The 22,125-nt window shown below is 38.8% G+C and overlaps 1 protein-coding gene across 4 annotated transcripts in view; it reads left to right on the top strand.

Moving 5' to 3' along the window:
- Positions 1-22,125, top strand: part of HPGDS (hematopoietic prostaglandin D synthase) — a 47,958-nt gene that overhangs the window by 12,201 nt on the left and 13,632 nt on the right. For 3 of the 4 annotated variants that reach the window (XM_072622920.1, XM_072622917.1, XM_072622918.1), the window contains exons 2-5: positions 918-1,059; positions 4,427-4,519; positions 6,714-6,823; positions 17,350-17,448. In XM_072622920.1, coding sequence (XP_072479021.1) covers positions 927-1,059; positions 4,427-4,519; positions 6,714-6,823; positions 17,350-17,448 — 435 coding nt within the window. In that variant the 5' untranslated portion in view covers positions 918-926. Of the gene's footprint in view, positions 1-917; positions 1,060-4,426; positions 4,520-6,713; positions 6,824-8,392; positions 8,663-17,349; positions 17,449-22,125 lie in introns of those variants that run through there. The other variant, XM_072622919.1, reaches the window with a different exon arrangement.

Raw genomic sequence — 22,125 nt, 5'->3', positions numbered from 1 at the left:
GCTATGTTCTTCTGAGTGTTTTGATATTCTTTGTCACCATAATAACTTTCTATAGTCAGAAATTTTCCCCATTGTTTGCTCATTTTTACAGCCTATTTAAAGTAGGGTGGCTCTGCTTGGGATGGAGGGTACATTGTCCTAACCTTCAGGGATTTTGTGCAACTGTTTTCAGAGATATTTCCAGGGACCTCTTGAGCATACAAAGAAAGATAAAACACCATCCCTTCCCTTGAGGAGCTCACATTCATTTGAGTAGACAACATATAAATAAATGTGTACATATAAGATATATGGGGTCATCTCCAGTTGTCCTGATCTATATCTTGCCACTGGACCCATATAGCTCTGGAGGAGAAAGTGAGGCTGGTGACTTTGCACAGCCCTGCCTCACTTAGATCCAATTCTCTTTCATGTCATGGCATCACCTCACTGATGTCATGTTCCTCTTTGAGAACAAAGGACAAACAAGAAGAAGATATATAGAGAGTGAATAAAAGGTATCTAAAAAGAGAAGGTATTAGCATCTGGAAGGACTGGGAAAGGCCTCCTTCAGAAGTTGATACTTAGGCTGAATACTGATGGAAGCCAGGGAACCAAAAAGTAGAGGTGAAGGAGCAAAGCATTCCATGCATGAAGATCAACCAGGGCAAAGCCATGAAATGGCCTGAACTGTGAGAGGAACCAACTGGGCCAATTTGGCTGGATCATAGAGTATGTTGAGGGGAATGATGTGTGAGAAGTCTAGAAAGATAGAAAGGCACCAGGTTATGAAGAACTTTAAATGCCAGAGTTTATATTTGATCTTGGATGTTAAAGAGAACCAATGAGGTGATTAATTGAATGTACTGTTGAAATCATGAGGGTTGCTTTTTCTCTAGAGTGCTACTTAAATAAACTTTCCTACTCTTCTTTCTCAGAACTATACCATGCCACACTACAAACTCATTTATTTTAACATGAGAGGGAGAGCAGAAATTATTCGCTACCTTTTGGCCTACTTAGACATAAAATATGAGGACCATCGGATAAGTCAAGATGACTGGCCTGCAGTCAAACAAAGTAAGTGGAGTAAGTAAGACATTGATGCTCCTCCATTGATGAGGATTAGAACCATGGTGGTTTCTTCCTATATCTAAAGTGGTAACATGGCAATACCGTAAGCATGTCAAAAGATGATTTCTAACTTTTGGGTAATAGCAAGAGCTATTCAGTTTATCAGCACCCATAATCTTACCTTTTGAGGCTATTTTTGACCACTGGATTGGATTAGCATGCATTTGTTTAATGTTGTGGCAAGAAAGAATGCCTTTAAGTACAACAGAGAGTATCCCTTCAGTCCTAAAGAATGCTTAAATAAATATTGTAAAGGCCAGATAGTTTGCACATACTTCATTTGAAAAAATATTTGTAAAGAAGTTTCTCCTTATTCTGACATTTTGTTTTTCTACTTAAATGGATACTTAATCTTATCTAGACTTTGTCTTTTTGTTTTTAGGGCCATACATAATATTTTAGCAGCTATATGGACCTACTTCTAGCAAGGCAGATTGGTACCCATGTGGCAATTTATAGTCTTTGAAAGTTGTCTAGAGTACTGAGAGGTTAAGTGAGCCCAGGGTAAGTCAGTATATGTCAGAAGCAGAACGTGAATCAAGGTCTCTGACTCTGAGACCAGCTCTCTATCCATCATGCCTTGCTCTCTGCTTCACTTGTCTCTTCATGGTTATAAAATCCTTATTTTACAGAAGAAGAAATGAAAAACTGAGTAATCCATGTTTAAAGGCTGAAATTCAGCAAAACTTCCCACTGAGTACTTGGAATTTAGTGATCATTTAACTCAACTCTTTCCTGTTTTCAGATGAGAATATAAGACCCGAGAAGTTAGAGACAGAGAGGAGAGTAAGCAGAGAGGAGAGGATTTAGCTCCAGGTCCCCTTCCTTCTTATACCCTGCCTCCTTTTTTTAGGTAGCAAGTTGGTGAACTAAGTGTTGGTATTGTCATTTAGTCATTAGAATTTTTTTCAGTTAATATAAATCAAAGAACAAAGAGTTCGTTTTAATTTCTCAGAATGCCATAATTCACATTCTACCTCCAAGGCCATTATTTCATTTTAATTTCTACAAGGATATTATTTCAGCAAAATCTTTACAAATATGGAAATCACTATTTTGAGAGATGGAGCCAACCTCAAGGACCAACTAGTTCAAACTCTACCTGAAAGGAACCCCCACAAATAACACACCAAATAAGTGTCCATTCAGACTCTACTTGAAGACCAAAAGGAGGAGCTATCTCTTTAGGCACCTCCTCCCCATTTACTCCACTCTAAGTTTTTCTGGATGCCAAGTCTAAATCATCTCTTTGGAACTTCCTCTCCAACCCCCACTCTCCATCACTTCCAGTTCTGACCGTTGGGACCAAATAGAATAAGTCTAATTCCTCTGACACGCAACAGCCTTTCAAATACTTACACCCAGATATCCTGCTCCCCCTGAGTCTCCTCCTCCTCCTTTTCTTTTTCTCCTACTTCTTTCTCATCTCCTTCTTTTTCTTCTCCTCCTCCTTCTTCTTCTTGTCTCTTCCTCCTCCTTCTTTGCTTCTTTTCCTCCTTCTTCTCCTTCCCCTTCTTCTCCTTCCTCTTCTCCTTTTCCTTCTTCTCTTTCTCCTTCCCTTTCTCCTTCTTCTTCCCTTTCTCCTCCTCCTCCTCCTTCTTCTCTTTCCCCTCCTCCTCCTCCTTTTCCTCCTCTTCTTCTTCCTTCTCACCCTCCTGCTCCTCATATGGCATGAACTCTACCATTCTGGTTGCTTTTTTTCTGGATAGTCTTGCTTCATAAACTCTGGAGCCCAGAAATGAACACACTATTCCAGATAGGACCTGACAGTTGCAAAATACCGTGGACTCTCAGTTTCTCAGTACTGGAAGCAAACCAAGATAGCAATAGCCTTTTGGGCTGCCACACTGCCCTGCCAACTCATACTGAGCTTGCAATCGACTAGATTCCTAAAGCTATTTTGGACAAACTGCTGACTAATGACATCTCCTCCATCTTGTACTTGTAAAGCTGATTTTTCTTTTTGTAGCTGGAAGTATAAGATATTACATTTATCCCTATTGAATTTCATTATATGAAATTCCCCCCAATGTACTAGCCTGTCAAGATCCTTTTGGATTTTGCCTCTGTGACTGATTCAGTGCATTACCTATTCCTCTCAGCTATGTGTTATTTTTATCAATTTGATGATCATACCTACATCCTAATGATTAATTTAAAAAAAGTAAACAGTAAATATCCAAGGCCAGATCCCTGGGGTAATTAGTTAATGGCACAGTGGATAGAGCTCAGGGCCTGGAGTCAGAAAGACCCAAGTTCAAATCCAACCTCAGACACTTATTAGCTTTGTGACCCTAGGCAGCGAAAGGACACTTTCCAGTAAAAAAGCAGGGCTTGTCATCCTGTGCCCTTGGGCTGGTCTGGAAGTCTAGCAAAGATGTGTGTTTCAGTTGGGAAGTCCCAATAAACTAGGAGGAGGAATGAGGTGATTTGTCCTAATCCAGGGGCCTTGTGAGGATTACAGGCTCATAAATTTAGAGTTGATGAGACCTTGATTAGGTCAACTGGCCAAACCTGAAGTAAGCTTCAAACTCATTTGTTCCTCACTCTAAGAATACTCCCTCTACTACACCATGGCTGCCCCAGGATGTGAGATGTAGTTTGTTCCAACCTATTTTCAAGTAGGGAACTCTTGTATATTACCTAAAAGATTTATTTACTGGAACAATCTTGCAAATAAATAAAAACCTTTTACTTTATATTAATAAGTAAGTAAAACAATAAAATAAAACAGCTTGCCTTCTGGGAATTTTAAAAAATTGAAATTACCTGATCTGATATTCCTAAGTGAAAGGACAATGAAATTTACAACTATCACAAACGGATAACTACACTTGATGGTTCAAAGATAATCAAAGCAATGTTGTCATTGTTACTGAAAAGGGCACAACAACCTATTGTTCTTTGGTACTCATCATAATTCCTGTGAATTGCCTTTCCTGGCTCCCATTCTCATTGAAGGCATGGAACTATTTCATTTTTGTCTTAGTAAACCCAATCCTGTGGCATACTGCCTGGCAAAAAGTAGGTATTTAATAAATGTTCATTCATTTAGTTGATACCAAGCTAGCTTATGAGGTATTAAGAGCTGCAAGAATGGTACCTACTCATTTTCCTGGTCCATGTGGTCCCATCATGAAAATGCTACTTTAGGATCAGGTCTAAAAACCTCTGAGCTTTCTCTCATACCATTTGCTAAAAAATTCTTCGCTACTGACATATTGAAAAAAACCTCCATGACTCATTTGAAAAAAAATTGCATTGTACTTTCACTTTGTGTATTAACTATGGATTTATTTTGTTTTATTTACAGCTGTTCCATTTGGTAAAATTCCAATCTTAGAAGTTGATGGAGTTCCCCTTCACCAGAGTCTTGCCATAGGAAGGTTTTTGGCTAGAGAAGCAGGTAATCGTTTAAGATTTTTGCTATTATAGGCATTATGAGTTGGCTGCATCTGGGCAATAAAAAGCATTAGCATTTAGGTCCTGTATTGAATAAGAATACCAAAGCCTGTTTATTGGAAGAATATTTATTGAGCACCTACACATGTAATACTGTGCTAGGGTCAGGGGAGATTACAAAGGTAAATAAAGTCCCTGCTTTTAAAGATTGTGTAGTCTCTTGATCCAAAGATTAATTATGTTCTGTCTGATACTTGCTCATTAAAAATTGTCCAAGGAGGGGCAACTAGATGGTGCAGTGGATAGAGCATCAGCTCTGGAGTCTAGAGGGCCTGAGTTCAAATTTGGTTTTGGATATGTATTAGCTGTGTGACCCTAGGCAAGTCACTTAATCCCAATGGCCTCTCCCTGCCAAAAAAAATCCCCAAGAACAGAGAATGTCTTTTATGTACTGGCAGCCATACTTTGTGCATTGTGTATGGTCATTTAAGTCCAATGGTTTTAATGGCTTTTAGTCCTTTTTTTGGATTCTATCTCCTCTGAACATGTGGAAGCCCTGACTACCATTCATCACCCATTATGGTAGCTTTTCTCTATCACATGTAGATTAGTGATAAATTTCAACAGTTTGTCCCCATTCCTTTACTTAATTCAAAGCCTTTTCTTTAAAAAAAAAAAAAGTGCAATATTGTAAGCCAATAGATTCTCCCTAGTCCTTGTTACGGTTCCTGGGCCTATATTTTAAGCATTGGCGTAGAAATCAAAATCCCATTTTCATACACCAGCTTCTTAGTTTGCTTTAAAAAAAATTTGCCTTTATTTCCTGAATCCTGTGCGTTTAACGGGAACATTAAAGAAACTACTCTCAGTTCCCCTAAAGTCCTCAGTTTCTTGTTCATGATTTTATGCCAGTAATGCTTTCTAAGTCTTTTCTGGCAGTATCATTCAAGCCTGTAGGAGTCACCAGAATGGGAACAGAAATGATCATTCTGTTCCCAGCCTCCAATAGAAAGGAGACGGGAAAAAGAAATATATTTGAAATGAACAAGAGAAGACTCTGTGAATGTGGTGCAGAGGGTTTGGGATTTGCAAAGACTAGAGCTTGAATTTAGGGAGGAGATATTTAGAAAGATTTGAGGAATTGAAGAAAAGAGGGGAGAATTATTTAGTGACTGGGGAAGAAGGAAATAGAATGATCTGAAGAAGGAACAGAAAATGGGATACCAAAAGAGGAGAATGATTCAAGGATAAGTAGTTTAAAGTACTTTTTCTAAGACTGAGCAAGAGGCTAGTCAGCAGGAGATGGGAATGCAAATTCTGGGTAGTAGTGGTCAAAGCAGCAGTGGGGAACCTGCAGCCTCAAGGCCACATATGGCCCTCTAGGTCCTCAAGTGCGGCCCTTTGACTGAATCCAAACTTCATCCCTGGGTCAAAGTGTTAAGCAAAGCTGAAGAGCCTGGCAATGTATGGATTCATGTAAAAGAAGTGAGAAGGGGAATGACTCCTGAGCAATGTGCCAAAGCACTTCTGCGGGGAACGTAAAAGCATGATGAAGACTGAAGATCTTACCTCCAGAGAGCAGTTGCTGGGACCAGCACCGAGCATGGAATATTTGTATTTCAGCCCATGGCCAAAGAGTTGCTATGTATGGTCTAAGTCAAGGGTACTTAATTGTTTTGTGTTGCATAATGTGACCCTTTGGCAGGCTGGTGAAACCAGTGGAGCCCTTCTCAGAATAATGTATTGGAGTGCAGAAAGTAACATATATAGGCTTGCAACGAAACCAAAGGTTAGTAAAAAAAAAAGATGTGCATTTTTTCCCCATCCAAATTCACAGACTCCCTGAAATCTCTGGAAGGATGCCCAGGTAAAGAATCCCTATTCTAAAGAAATAGGCACAGTCTGTACAGATATTCTAACTACTGATTTATGCTAAGTTAGCCTCAGTGGAAAAAGCTGGACTTTGATAGTTTGATAGTTTGCTTTCTTTCCCCCCAAATGAAGAGTACAGAAAATTTTCTTTTAATGCTCACTTCTTGCCCTCTCCCTCTCCCATGTACATGTGGATATTTTAAACCCCTGGAATCTAGGCAGAGGTACCATTGAAAAATTTTGTATTCAATGTATCCCTTTCCCCAAAAGAATACATTAGAGCTATTGCTTTTCTGGAGCTGTAGCAGACTTTCTCTATTTTATAGGTCTGGCGGGGAAGACAGAATTGGAACAATGTCAAGTTGACGCCATCATAGATACGCTGGATGACTTCATGTCAAGGTTTCCTTGGGCGGAGAAAAAACAAGAAATCAAGGTAATGTCATGAATTACACATAAAAATAATGGAGGGAGCATGGTATAGTAGATAGAAAGCTAACCTCTGATTCAGGAGGACCTGCGTTCAGATGTCACCTTTAACATATATTGGCTGAGTAGCCCTGGGCAAGTCACTGGGAATTCTCTACCTTAATGAAATCACAGATCTGAGTATATACCTACCCGAGACACATCAAATATATACAGAGAAGTATATATGTAAACATGTATATAGGTATGTATACAGGTATGTTTTATGACATACATAAATGAAAATTTTAAGGTATTACGTTCATATGATAATCTAAGTCACACGTGAAAGTTATGAAAGATAAGCAATTTGAGCAGGAAGGCACCTGGGGAATCATCTAGACTACCTAACTCCTTCATTTTATCGATGAAGAAAATGGGCCCCACAAAGAGGTGAAGTGACTTGCTGGTCACAACGATCATCTATAGTTCTCCAGGCTCATGTCATTCCATCATGTTGCTTCCCCTCTGACCCACTACTCACCCCACTCACACACTCACACAGACACCATGCTGTTCCTATCCTCAGTTACATAACAAATGATGCAATGAGATTTATTCAAAGGCCATCAATTCCCAGTTGTTGTAAATATTCCCCATAGTTTGGATTTCTTCACAAGCACTGAGAGTCATTTACCTGTCCTGCTGGTTTGGAGTTATGGCCCTAACCTATTGCATCCAGTGTATTTCCCGTTTTCCCATTGTAGAAGCCAGGGCATCACTTTCTCTTGATTAGGGGGTTGGGGTAGGAAAACTCTGCTGCATCAGTGGAGACCTAAGCTTTCTATTTCTTTTCAACAAGTTTTCAATTTTGTCCAGGTAGACAATTCCCACAAAATGTGTGAGGGAGTGAACATGCAAGGCCAACAATTTTTTATCCAGACAAAAGTGGACCAAGGTTGGCCTTAGGGAGCCTCTTTGGCATCTCCTCCTTCTGGTTTCTTCCCTGGGTACCCTTTAGGGGCAGTAGTATCCTTCCTTCTATTTGCTGACAGATTCCCCCCACCAGAATAAGAAAGCTTCTGCTATTTGGAGCTCTTTGTCTGAAGGAAGTTCAAAGTGATGATCAATTCTCAGGAGAACATCTGTGTTTTAAGCCTCTTCTTTATAAACGTAGAATGACAGTTTTTGTCTCCTGTTAAAAAAGATTTCAGGCAGTACAGAGGAGAATATTGGTGGGTGAAGAGAATTTGAGGAACAGAGTGAAGCTAGGGGCAGCTGGGTAATGAAGTGAGGACCTGAGTTCAAATCTGGCCTCAGGCACTTGACACTTACTAGCTGTGTCACCTTGAATAAGTCACTTAACTCCAACTGCCTTGCCTTCTCCTCTCCAACAAAAAAAGTGAAGCTACTCTTAGGCCATCTGCATGGGGTTAGGTTTGAAGCAACAATGGGGTGTGCATTGATCTGCACCTTTCCTTCTTTTCCTCCCTTTCAGTGGATCTCTTTCCCTACATAACAGGTATTATGAGAATACATTCATTGTGAGATTCCATAAAAGAATTCAAAAAATACCATTAAAACATTTCCCTTTCAGATTGCCCTGCTGATCGCTCTCACTGGCCAGTCATTCCTGTCATACTTCCTACATGTACTTGTGGAAATCACAGTTTCTGAAGTTGTTTTTACAGAAGACAGACTCATCTCAGGGAATATGGGGGTGGGGGGAACGATAGAATTTGGAACTCAAAACTTTACATGCAATTGAAGAAAAGATCCAATATTAAAGAGAATTTTTTTCTTAAATGTACAGCAGGGAAGCAGGGCAATGTGATTAATAAATGGAGGACTATGTATTTTTCTCTTACTCTCCTGAACTTTCAAAACTACTCAAAATAAGAAATATGTATAAGAAGCAAAGTAATTGCAACTGTCTTCATGGGCCATGCCAACAAGAAATTCAGTGCATTAACAACCTGATAAATTAATACCAGAAAATATTAATTCTAAGACATTCACTCGATACATCCTCTTCTACCAACCCCCAGACTCTGGAATGGCAGACATGTGACCCAAAAGCAACTCTGGGATGCACTCAGCAATTTCCTTGCCTGCCACTGTTTGTCTCTGTCAGCACACCCTGTTCCTAATCTTAGCTCATCATTCTGTTGCAACAAGTAGGAAAATGGAACTTTCCCCTTCCTTCCCATTTTCAGAGGAGGGAATCAGATGTGTGTGGGGCTGCATCAGGAAGGAAGGAGAGGGACTGGCATACAGCTGGGACTAGTTCTGGCACCTCAGAAATCCCCTGAGGTGGAAACTAAGGCTGATGAAAAGTGGAGTCTCCAGCACTGGGACAACTTTGAGAGATACTACAAAAACCTTGAACACAAGCAGTTAAATCATCAGGAAGATATAAAATAGAAAGGAAGATGTCTTCTAGAGCATTTTAAAAAGTTCAAACTTTTCTGAATAAATATTTCAAGACAAAGGAAAATAAATTGATACTTCATGAAGAAAGGGCATTATGTACGGATCCCCAATATGGAATCACCCTAGGATGTTTCCAAGTGGTTCAAGAGAGAAATCAGAATCATGAAAGCAGAATTTATGGCCTGCAGAGAAGAAATAATGGGCAGAACAGAAATACTTGAATCCATACTGGCAACCCCTACCAAAGAAACGAATACAGAGAACTAATTGGCTGGCAATGCAAAAACATAGAAGTTACTGGCAATCTGGAAGAAGGCAGAACACAAGGTCACAAAATAAGCAAAAACACATGATCTTGAAGACAAAGATGAGTAAAGAGAATTTAAGAATGCTAGGCCTCCCCGAACAATATGACAAGTAAAAAAAAACAAACCATAATGCAATTAATAATATAAAAAAATTGCCCAGAACTTCTGAATACAGAAAACAAGGTGCCAGTCAAAAAAATTCACAGGTAACTTCCAGAAAAAAGAAAGTTCCTATCCCACAATGTCAAGACATATTGGTTAAATTTAATAATTCAAATGACAACAAATTCTACAAATGAACAAGAAAAAGACCTTCAACCATAAAGGAAAGGAAATTCAAGTAAAACAAGACTATTCTGCGTTCACTGGAAACCTCAGAAAAGGGAATAATATATTCCAACAAAAAATGGACCTCAAGATGTAACCCAAGGTGAGACATCTGTGAAAAGATGGATTTTTGATAAAAGAGAGGCATTTGAAATATTTCTTTAGGGGATGAGGGGGCAGTGGGAACCACTGAAATGCCAGAAGATTATCTGTTCTACAAGCACCAAACAAAAACACAAAGAAGATAAATAAACACTACTATCAACAAAAGTACAAGTAAGGAAATAAAATGCACATCCAAAGAAATATTAGTGTATGAAAGAGATGAACTGCAGCTGAGGGTAATGTTCTCACTGTAATACCTACCACCAAAGCATGAGTTGCCAATAAATAACACAAACCAAGCTTATTGTATTAATCACGTTAAAAATGCAGATAGAAAAATGTTGGGAAATGTTGCTGATAAAGCTTTCTACCAATTTGCTAAATATCAATCAACAAGCAATGATTAAGCACCTACTGTGTACCAGGGACTGTGCTCATAGACACAGAAGAAATAATTCCTGTCCTCACCTAGTTTTCTATTGATATTTTTGCATGATCTGGATACTTCTCTTCTGGCTCTAATATTCTAGGAGTAGAATGAATTAATAGAAGTGCTCAGAACCCATTAGTTATGATTATTGAGCTGAGAGTTTGGGGAAGAAAAGGAAAGGACTTCATTCACTAACTTTCTAGACTATCAGTTTGAATTTTTCTCAAGCTCTTTCTTTATCCTCAAGTTTCTGGGGACCCGGACTCACTTTAGCCTAGTCTATTGATGGTTATATTCCCTGTATATATTCTATTTCAAGTATTAATAGTGTGTAATTCTTGCTCATATGTAAAAAAAAGAAAAATCTTTTAATCTCTACCATTTCTTTTTTTTTCTGTTGTGGATTACACTGCTGCCACCTTATGGTTCAAACAAACTTTCCTAATGAATTTCATCAGAGTGAAAGAAATTACTAGTCAATCAACTCACACTTATTGCCTTCATCTTTTCACAAGGGCTGACACAAAAAGTGCTATATTTGAATAGATTATGAAAATATCTCTCTTATAGTAGCTTCCTGAAACTACCAAATACAGATGAATTTCAGATATTTGATTCCAGTTGGGCCAATATCTTTTCTAATAAGATTTCATAAGCTAAAAAAGTGGCCACAAAATTTCAGTCCTAATTTTTAAAGACAAAAAGCAAAAACCAAAATACCTTCTTAACATCCAAAAGCCCTTATAACAATTTGTCAGATTATTAAACTTCCTTTGTAACTTTACTTCCCTTCTTTGGGACTGAGCTGAGAGGATTATATGTACTATATGACTGACTATGTAGCTTCCAGCTCTAACATCCATCATCCATCCATCCATCCATCCATCCATCCATCCATCCATCCATCCAATCAGTCAGTCAATCAACAGGCATTTATCAGGCACCTGCTACATGCCAAGCATTGAGGATACGAAGACCAAAATGAATTATTTCCCTTTTTTCAAAGAATGTACACATTCTATGTAAGGGAATACCACAATACATATAAGAATATAATGTATATAATATATAAGGATATTATAATATGTACACACATATATAATGCATATGTATATATACATAACAGGCATACATGGAGTACAGATGTACATATCCATATATATGTGTGTGCACATATGTGTATATACTACATAAGTGTGAATATAATTATATGTATACATAAACACACATATATATCCTAGCAGCTGAGAGGAATCAGAAAAGACTTCATGTAGGAAGTGATGGTGCTGGAGCTGAGCTTTCAGGAGACCTGGGGATCCTAAGCAGCAGAGGTGAGGCAAGAGTATCTCCTTGGTGTAGGGAACCTGTGGTCTTGAGGTCACATGTGGCCTTCTAGGTTCTTGGGTGTGGTCTTTTGACTGAGTTCAAGTTTTACAGAACAAATTCTTTTATTAAGGGGATTTATTCTGTGAAGTTTGGATTCCGTAAAGAGTGGCACTTGAGGACCTAGAGGGCCACATGCAGTCTTGAAGCCACAGGCATAAGCGACAACCAGTGCAAAATATATGGAGATAGGAGATGCAATTTTGCATGTAAGCAATGACAAGGCCAGCGGGGCTGGACAGTGGAACATAATTCTAGCATTGTGATGCTTTTAGACAAATACATGAAATTTCTCCCTCTTGTGTCATCCCTCAAAGCAACTAAAGAGAGTACTATTGGAAATTATTTCACTAGGTGAAAGAGTCCTTATTTCATTAACTTGAAAAGTCTGTACCTTAAGAAACCTTATAACACACCAGAGTAATATCTGAAGGTCCTATGGAAAGTTTGTCAGAGTATTCACTTTACTGCTTTACTAAAATGCAGTCAATTTAATGGTGAAAAAGTGAATGGATAAGCAAAGATAATGGCCTTTATGATACACTTATGCATAGTGAGGCTTAAAATTCATTCAGATTTAATTCCCTGCCCAGAATTCCAGAGGACGTGCCCTCAGAGACAGCCTAGTCACCTGGATGCTTGCTAAATATCATCAGATTGAGTCTATTCTTAACATGTGCATCGGGATTTCCTAGATCTGTTACAATGAGAAGTTTGTCACACATGACATAAAAATCTAATCTATTTTAGATTTCTAATGGATTTCTATTGTATTGAATTTTATTATATTATTTTTATTATCTATGTCTTTTTTATCCTTGAACTTGGGGTTCTGAGGATGGAAGGAGCTCCTCCCAGTAATTTTTTGTGTTAGCATGACCTGGCTCATTGAGAGGGAGAGGGTGACTTACACTTAAGAAGTGAGACTTAACCTGGGTCTTTCTGACTCTTCAGGCATCCCCCTATTCACTATGCCATGGAACCTCATCTACTACCTCACGCATATCCCACACAAAAGTAACAGTGTGAAAAATAAACACAAAAGAATATGGAAAGATTCTTGTTCCCAGTTTCAGGCCAGTAATGGCTGAGTCACTTCGCAGACTGATTCCCAGCACAAGAAGGCATCCTAGGTCCTTTTTATTTCTAGATCTCAGAACTATAACTAGGTATTCCAACACCTGGAGCAAATCCAGGTAGGGGTAGGATGGAGATAAAGTGTGTGTGTGTGCATGCGTGTGCATATGAGCACATGCACAGCTGTACACATGGTGCAAATGCACATGCGCAGTGCTTAAAAGTTTTGGTTCACATCAGTTCATGATTCAGAAACTCTGAAAACAATGGTGCTAGGGTCCTGAGAAGGAATAGGAAGGAACTGGGAATTGGGACTGTTTGAAGGAGGCTAGGGTTGAGGTAGAGAAAAAAGATCAAATTTACTGAGTAGGTGAGAGTGGTACATAGATGACAGCAACAAGAATTTGTTAAAGAAAGTTTAAGGTGACTGCTGGGTGATGGTGTCAGAGGGTCTGACAGACTCACAGAGGAAAAGGCAGCAGGTGACAGCTCCTCTTTTGGACACTGTGTCAGGGACATAAAAGGAGCTGTTGCTCTTGGAGCAGCTGTCAAGGGGTGTGTCAGTGTTTTCTAAAGAAAGCCAGCTTTTAGTGAGCGAGCACCAAAAAGATGGGAATATCAAATCATAGATTAGGAGCTGGAGAGAACTTAGGGTTCATCTAGTTTCATCTTGTCATTTCTCTGATGAGGAGCCCACAGAGGTAAAGTAATGTGTCTATGATCACACACCTAACAACTGGTAGAGGCAGAACTTGAACTGTTTTTGAACTCCAGATCCAGCAGACTCCATAATGAAAGAGAGATCTAAGGGATACAGCACCTTTAGTACCTCTTTAGAGGTCACTGAGTTTACCATAGGAGTTGCAGGAGGGAATGGAGCCCCACTGCTTTCTTTGCCACTAGACCCCCTTCACTTCCAAAATGGAGTGGGTACCAAGCTGTGATTCCAGGGTACTACATCCTTCTCTGGAGGGAAGAAGACCTAGGAGAGCCTTTGTGGCCATGAGACCATGAGGCTCAGTCGCCCAAGCCCAGAAAGCAAGTAAGGGAAAATCATAGCAGTTCTTGAGGCTGGTGTTGTTTGAGGTAAAAAAAGTTATGTAACCTAAGTTAGCATGGAAAAAACTTTGGGTTCTGATAACCTGCAAGTTAAATGCGTTAACAGACTGACAAGGTAACCTCCTCAAATTTCCTGGTCTTATTAAGATCTTCAAGTGTAGATACAATCAGGAAGATGGCAGAGTAGAAGGACTCACCTCTAGAAGCTCTCCCACCACAGCCCATAAAATACCTGTACAAAATGACTCTAAACAAATTCTAGAGCAGCAGAAGCCACAAAACGACAGAGTGAAAGAGATTTCCAGCCCAAGACAGCCTGGACGGATGACGGGAAAAGTCTATTGCACCAGGCCGAGAGCAGAGCATAGCCCAGCCTTGGCTGCACCAAGGCAGGGACAGGACTGGAGTGGGCTTTAAGGCACCACTGGTAGCAGCTGCAGTTCCTAGATTCCTCAAACCACAAACACCAAAGGCAGCTTCAAAGGTCAGTGAGAAAGCTCCTTTACCTGGGTGAGAAGGGAGCAAGGTCCTCCTGCAGTAGCCACAGCCCCAGATGGCCCCAGGAGACAGCAGCTTCCACTGTTGAAACCCTGGCCCAAAGACTCTGGGGGAATTGCACTGCTGATCTGAATCTCAGCCCTGAGTGGCAGCTGAGGAGGAGTGCTGGCTGCCATGGTGGAGATAGTGGAGGTTCTGGAGAGGGAATTCTACTGACAGATCCTGGGCAGAAAAGAGTGCTTGTCAGGAGAGGAGTAACTCCTCTCCCTTGATTGTGCCACCTTGGAGGAATTGAGAACTTACACAGGTTCCCAGTGTATACCCTCCTCTTGACAAAGAACTCAAAAGTGAAGTAACTGGCTGGGACATTGACTCAAAAAGGGAAAAAGAATAAGGACATAGGTTACTTTCTTGGTGATCAGGTATTTTCTTCCATTCTTTCAGATGAGGAAGAACAACATATACCATCAGAGGAAGACATAAAGGCTTCTGCATTCCAAAACTCCAAAATTAAATATGCAATGGTCTCAGGCCATGGAAGAGCTCAAAAAAAGATTTTGAAAATCAAGTAAGAGAGGTAGAGGAAAAATTGAGAAGAGAAATGAGAACAATGTAAGAAAATCATGAAAAGTGTGTCAATAGTTTGCTAAAGGAGACCCAAAAAAATGCTGAAGAAATTAACACCTTTAAAATAGACTAACTCAAATGGCAAAAGAGGCCCAAAAAGCCAATGAGGAAAAGAATGCTTTAAAAAGCAGAATTAGTCAAATGGAAAAGGAGGTTCAAAAGTTCACTGAAGAAAATAGCTCTTTAAAAATTAAATGGAGATGGAAGATAATGACTTTATGAGAAACCAAGAAATTAAAAAACAAAACCAAAGGAAAGAAAAAATAGAAGACAATATGAAATATCTCATTGCAAAAACAACTAATCTGGAAAATAGATTCAGGAGAGACCATTTAAAAATTATGGGACTACCTGAAAGCCATGATCAAAAAAAAAAAAAAAAAAAAGCCTAGACATCATCTTTCATGAAATTATCAAGGAAAACTGCCCTGATATTCTGGAACCAGAGGGTAAAATAAATATTGAAAGAATCCACCGATCACCTCCTGAAAGAGATCCAAAAAGAAAAACTCCTAGGAATATTGTAGCCAAATTCCAGAGTTCCCAGGTCAAAGAGAAAATATTGCAAGCAGCCAGAACGACACATTTTGAGTATTGTGGAAATACAATCAGGATAATACAGGATCTGGCAGCTACTACACTACATTAAGGGATCAAAGGGCTTGAAATATGGTATTCCAGAAGTCAAAGGAACTAGGATTAAAACCAAGAATCACCTACTCAGCAAAACTGAGCATAATACTTCAGAGGGGAAAATGGTCATTCAATGAAATAGAGGACTTTCAAGCATTCTTGATGAAAAGATCAGAGCTGAACAGAAAATTGACTTTCAAATACAAGAATCAAGAGAAGCATGAAAAAGTAAACAGGAAAGAGAAATCATAAGGGACTTACTAAAGTTGAACTATTTACATTCCTATATGAAAAGATAATATTTGTAATTCTTTAAACTTTTCTCAGTATTTGGGTAGTTGGAGGGATTACTCACACACACACACACACACACACATATAAACAGAGGGCACAGAGTGAGTGGAATAGGAAGCGATGATATCTGAAAAAATAAAATTAAGAGGTGAGAGGAATATAATGGGAGGAGAAACGAAACGGGGCAAATTATCTCTCATAAAAAAGGCAAGGAAAAGCTTTTTCAAAGGAGGGGAAAAAGCGGAGGTGAGAGGAAAAAAATGAAGCTTATTCTCATCACATTTGGCTTAAGGAGGGAATAACATGCACATTCAATTTGGTACGAAAATCTACAGGACACTACAGGAAAGTAGGGGAGAAGGGGAGAAGTGTGGTGTGGGGGGATGATAGAAGGGTGGGCAAATAAGAGGAGGAGTAATTAGAAGTAAACACTTTTAGGGAGGGATAAGGTCAAAAGTGAGAACAGAATAAATGGGGGGGGGGACAGAATAGGATGGAGGGAAATATAGTCTTTCACAACATGACTATCGGAAGTTCTTAGCAAAACTGCACATACATAACCTATATTGAATTGCTTTCCTTCTCAGTGGGGATGGGTGGGGAGGGAGTAAGGAAGAGAAGTTGGAACTCAGTTTTAGGAACGAATGTTGAGAATTGATTTTGCATGTAACTGGGAAATAAGAAATACAGGTAATGGAGTATAGAAATCTATCTTGCCCCACAAGAAAAGAGAGAAGATAGGGATAAGGGAAGGTAGGGATGTGATAGAAGGGAGGGTAGATTGGGGGAAGGGGTGATCAGAATGCATGGTGTTTTGGGGTGGGGGGATGGAAGAGATGGGGAGAAAATTTGAAACTCAAGACTCTTGTGGAAATGAATGTTGAAAACTAAAAATAAATTGGAAAAAGGAAAAAGAAGTGTAGCCATGGAAATATTGTGTCTCAAAAGGAGGTATCAGTTCATCATATTCCACCCTAGTGAGACTACCTCTCAACTTCAGTTTGGAACTCTACACTGGAAGATGCCCAAAGGCTAAACCTGATGGTGAGGAGACTGAAAAGCAAGCCATACTACAGAAGTTGGCAATGTTTGCTCTGAAGATGAAGAAGGATTAGAGGATGAGATGTCTACAAGTAGGGCTGGAATATGGAAGGGTTCTCTGACTGAACCCAGAGAGCAGTGGGAGTAGGCAGAGGTTGCAACTAGCTAGATTTAGCTTAGAACTAATAGTGCCATCAAAAGTAGAGTGAACTACACCTTGGGAGATAAGGGTACTTCGAAATTTCTAAAGTCTGAATGACCAGTTGCAGGAGTTGAGGTAGATAAAAAATTTTTTCAGTTATATATTGGATTAAACCCTTTTTTTCTTCCTTCTCCTAGGATCAGGTGTTTAATGAGCTGCTCACAAACGATGCTCCTGGTTTACTACAAGATTTAGACCTTTATTTAGGGAAGAAAGACTGGTTTGTTGGCAACTCTGTAAGTAGTTTAATTTAAAATATCAATGTAGTAATGTTTTTAAAATAAAATTTATTAACTATAATAATAGTAATAATGTTTATAATATGCAGCCTGGCTTTGGCTAGATTGCTAGATGTGGAGTAAGCAAGCAAAGTTTGGGTACAAATCCCACTTTACATTTAATAGCTGTGGCGTCTTGGACAAGTCATTCAACCTCTATGTCCACTGGGCAATTCCCCAGGACTTAATCTACGAAAAAATTGGGGAATACTTAGGGAATTCTCTATGGTAAGAAATCACACATCCTCCCTTCAGATGTATAAGAAAAACAGCATACATGCTTCTTTAACCTTTGGCAACTCCTGAAAGATATACTGGCTAAGCATCATAATGCCAGTTTTAAAGATGAGGAAACAGAGGCAAAAAAAGGTTGGCCAAGGTGACACACAAGTAGTCAAGTCATGATTTGAACTTTGGTCTTCTGACTCTGGAATAAGGGGTCCCTCTACTGAACTTCTGTGCAACTCTTATCTCTTACTGGATGCACCTATCAACTGTGGCCTAATGGAAAAAAACAACAAGATTAAGTAATATTTAGATAATGTTCTAAGATTTACAAAGCACTTTATTATTACATATTACCTCATTTCATCTTCACCACAACCCTGTGATCTTAAAATCCCCATTTCACAAATGAGACTGAGAATGAAAGAAGTTAATTTGTTTAGTCATGTGGGTAGCGTCAAAATATTCCTACCTTCTAATAATCAGAGGCCTCATATTAGATATAACCTAGAAGTGGGTCATGAGAATGTTCCTGTGTAGCAAGGCTTCTAAAATTAGTTGGCTTAGTATTGTCTGCTACTAATAATAATGAGCTGAATTATCTATATAATTATGTATTTCCTTTTTTTACTAAAACTATCCTGAAACTTTTAGTAAGTCTTCAGAAGATGAGCTTAAAATTCAGTATAGTTTTATCAGAGATACAGATGTCATTTTACCCTGTTGGATGTCTATAAAACGTTAAATATATAAGAACAACAGATGACTGACTTGTCCTTGGATTGTTCCCCTTTAAGCTCCACCAAAAAAAGAGAAGGGCGGGTGAAAAAAACCAAGGGTATCACATGCACGCAAAACAATGATATATGATGACCAAGGATTGGAATCAAAGTAGATATTAACTGGATAACAGTTAAATTGTGGTCCACAAACATAATGGAACATTACCATGCTGAAAGAAGCAATGACTACAGTGAGTCAGGAGAAAATTTATATGAACTGATGCAAAAAAACCAGGAAAATTATATTCACAAGAATTGTAATGATGAAACCAGAAAGGACATCAACAAATCCATCCAAAGTTAATGCTGTAAAATTATAATATTCAAACTTGGCACCTCAAAAAAGATTATGAATTGGTCATGGTCCATTTTATAGGACTTAAAATGTACAATGGTAAAGACAGGGTTAGAGCTACTGATACACACATACGTGTGTGTATCAATAGCTCTAACCCGGTCTTTCCAATAGGGCTTTCATTTCTAGAGGCCAGAAAACCTCTTGGCATATGTAGTTTCAGCTTTCTTGGTATTTTTACACCCTTTATCTTTCCTGTAAGGATAAAAAGATACTTGTAATTATCTTCTTTAATCAATAGTCCAATTAACTTCTGGATTCCAGCTTGAACAGTTGCTTATCTTTCCTTGGCATAACTGTATGCTTATTAAGGCCAAATGACATTTTCATATAATTGGTAGTTTGATAGAGAGGCGGAGAGGTGGCATAATGCACAGAAGACTGGAACTGGGGTCAGGAAGGCCTGAATTCAAACCTTGCTTCATTCATTAACTACATAACTTAATGCTGGGCAAGTCTCTTAACCTGTCAGCTTGTTTGCTCATCTGTAAAATGGGGAAACCACACAAGGTTCTGCTAGGATCAAATGAAGTAACATTTCATGTGCTTTGAAAATCTTAAAGTGATTTGTAAATACAATAATTATTACTTTTGGAGAGATTCCACAAGATGCTTTTTGTGTTTTTTGTTGGAGCCATTATAACGTGATGTCATCCACATCAAGCAATATTTTGTTAAAATTCCATTTTTAATTTGGAAGCCATACTTAATTCTATTTAAGAGAGAGTTTAAGGCTCAGAAGAACAATACCGGACTTTAAACTGTCTAAATTATTCTTTAAAAAGTATTTTGTTGGTGCCATGTTTTGAAAAGACAATGATTTTCTATGTGGACACCAAATACTCAAGTCCCCTTTGCATTTGGGTCTATTTTATGTCGGTAGTGCACAAGCCATGAATGCAGAAGAGAGTCTGTCTTCACAATAATCAACACAGAAAGGATAAATGTTATGCTACGCTAAGAAGGCTTTTCCAGTAATTGCTGAACTGACCTGGGAACTTTTTGGTATATTGTTTTTCTCAGTCAACATATTCCAATCTTTAGAACAAACAAAAAACAACAAAGCCGAGAATGTTTTGTATGAAGTGCATAAACACATAACTGGCCTATATTTTGAGAAGTCAAGTCAACAAGTATTTATTAAATGCCTAGTAATTGCCAGGCACTGGGCTAAGCAATGAGAATACAAAGAAAGCCAAAAACAACCTAATCCCTTGCTCCCGAAGAGCTCACAGTCTAATGGGGGTGAGTGGGAAGGGGAACGTGGGGGAAGAGACAAAATACAAAAAAAAAAAAAAATATATGTACAAACAAGATATATACAGGTCTCTGGTGTTATCATCTTTTGGAAGCAGATATGTAATGCTTGCTGTTCAAAAAGGTAGGATCAGGCTTACACCTGAAGGGAAGCTAGTCAAGTGCTTTGCTAGTAATTCCTATGCCAATGTAAAATGGCTAAGTGAGATCAGAAGGCCTTCCATGATCACCATCCTCATAAACCCAACGCAAAATGTCAGTAAAAGCAGCATCAAACCAATGGCCAAGGCATGCAGATTTGTTCATAAAAACATAGGTGTTTATGCTAGCAATTCCAAACCAGTTCATCGCCACTAGAAATTACAGATGGACTTGTTAGTCACTTTACATGACGCCAAGAAATAGTAGAAAGTGAAACCCATCACTCTAGTTTGCAACAATTTAGCTCCTACTGAATTACATAGGAAGACAAGACCTGGAAGCTAGAATTATACATCAGCTCGTTAATTTTCATAAACTAATGGAAGACAAACCCTCATATTACAAATATTGGCCTTAAAGTATCTGAGAATTCAAAAAATAAACTACTGGACCCAGATCACTTGGACAGACAGAACTTTTGCCCACAATTGCTTTAACATGACATTGATCCATAAAAATTTAAGAACATTTTTAATAGATGTCACCATACAAAATGCCCATAACCTCCAAGTTACATGGAATGAAAAACTTTTAAAAAGAGACCCAGTGGAAGAAATCATAGTCACATAAGAAAAGGATGAGGTACATATCCCCAATTTCCTGTCCTCTACTGGAGTATTTTTTTATTCTGAACTTAACAAACATAAAAAGGCAACTTCCATATATACAGAATACAAAGGGGGGGTTTTACACACGAAAACTGCATTTCTAATGTACAGCTTACTTTTCTTTCAAAGTATGTAAGTTCAATATATTACTTAGGAATTTTCCCAAAGATGTTTTCAGTGAGCCTCCATATGATGTGTTTACACCGTAATACTTGTATTCAGTTACAATAAAGATATTTTAGCTACCCATGCAAGTCTGCAGAATGTTAAATATTAAAAGACTAACAGCAGGGTAGAGACTTGGCCCAGGACTAAATCTTCATTGAAAAAGACAGAAATGATATTAACAGTCTTGATGGCTGTCAGAGCAGCAACATGGCCTAGTGGAGAGAGAACTGCCGCTGACATGTAATAGCTATGAAGGCCTGGGCAAGTCACCTCTCCGTGGCAACTCTCTGGGGAGGTGCCAATTTCACTGCTAGAGAAAGTTCCTCAACATGAGTTTCTTCAGTTCCCTCACTGATTAAGTAACAGGTGTAATCCTTCCCCCACCCCACCCCCCAAAAACAGTATGGCCAAGGAAAAAGACTAATGGCTTTGAGCTGGAATCCTGAAGTCAAACTGAACCAATGGACAAAGGTGATAAGAAAGATACACAAGCACAAAGCTGTATGTCAAGAGACTTACTGGCATTATAAAGTCAAAGGGAAGGAAATAAGTATATAGCGCCTACTATGTGCCAGGAACGTATATGACTTCACAAATATTTGATCCTCACAATAACCCTGGGAGGTAGGTGCTGTTATCCCCATTTTACAGTTGAGGAAACTGAGGCAATCAGAGGTTAAGTGACTTGCCTAGGGTCACACAGCTAATCAGTGTCTGAGGCCAGATTTGAACTCAGATTTTCCTGACTCCAGGCCCAGCACTCTATCCACTGCACCACCTAGCTGCCTAAAAAGCTCCATGGGAAGAACACATCTAGAAATATTAAAACCTACACAAAACTTTACTTAATGTACACTTTTGGAACAATAAGACAGATGACAACAGATTTAGGAAGTACCCAAATAAAAATACATACAATATTAATGAAATACAGGCTCTGGACTTATGTTTTCAGAACACAAGATAAACAGATTAAAAACATACAGAAATATTTCTGGGATAATGAACAGAAATCACTTTACAGACCAACAGTAAAGGC

Source organism: Notamacropus eugenii, chromosome 7, assembly GCF_028372415.1.
Source record: "Notamacropus eugenii isolate mMacEug1 chromosome 7, mMacEug1.pri_v2, whole genome shotgun sequence".
In the NCBI taxonomy this organism is placed as follows: Eukaryota; Metazoa; Chordata; class Mammalia; order Diprotodontia; family Macropodidae; genus Notamacropus; species Notamacropus eugenii.
This window is presented reverse-complemented; position numbering and strand designations above follow the sequence as displayed.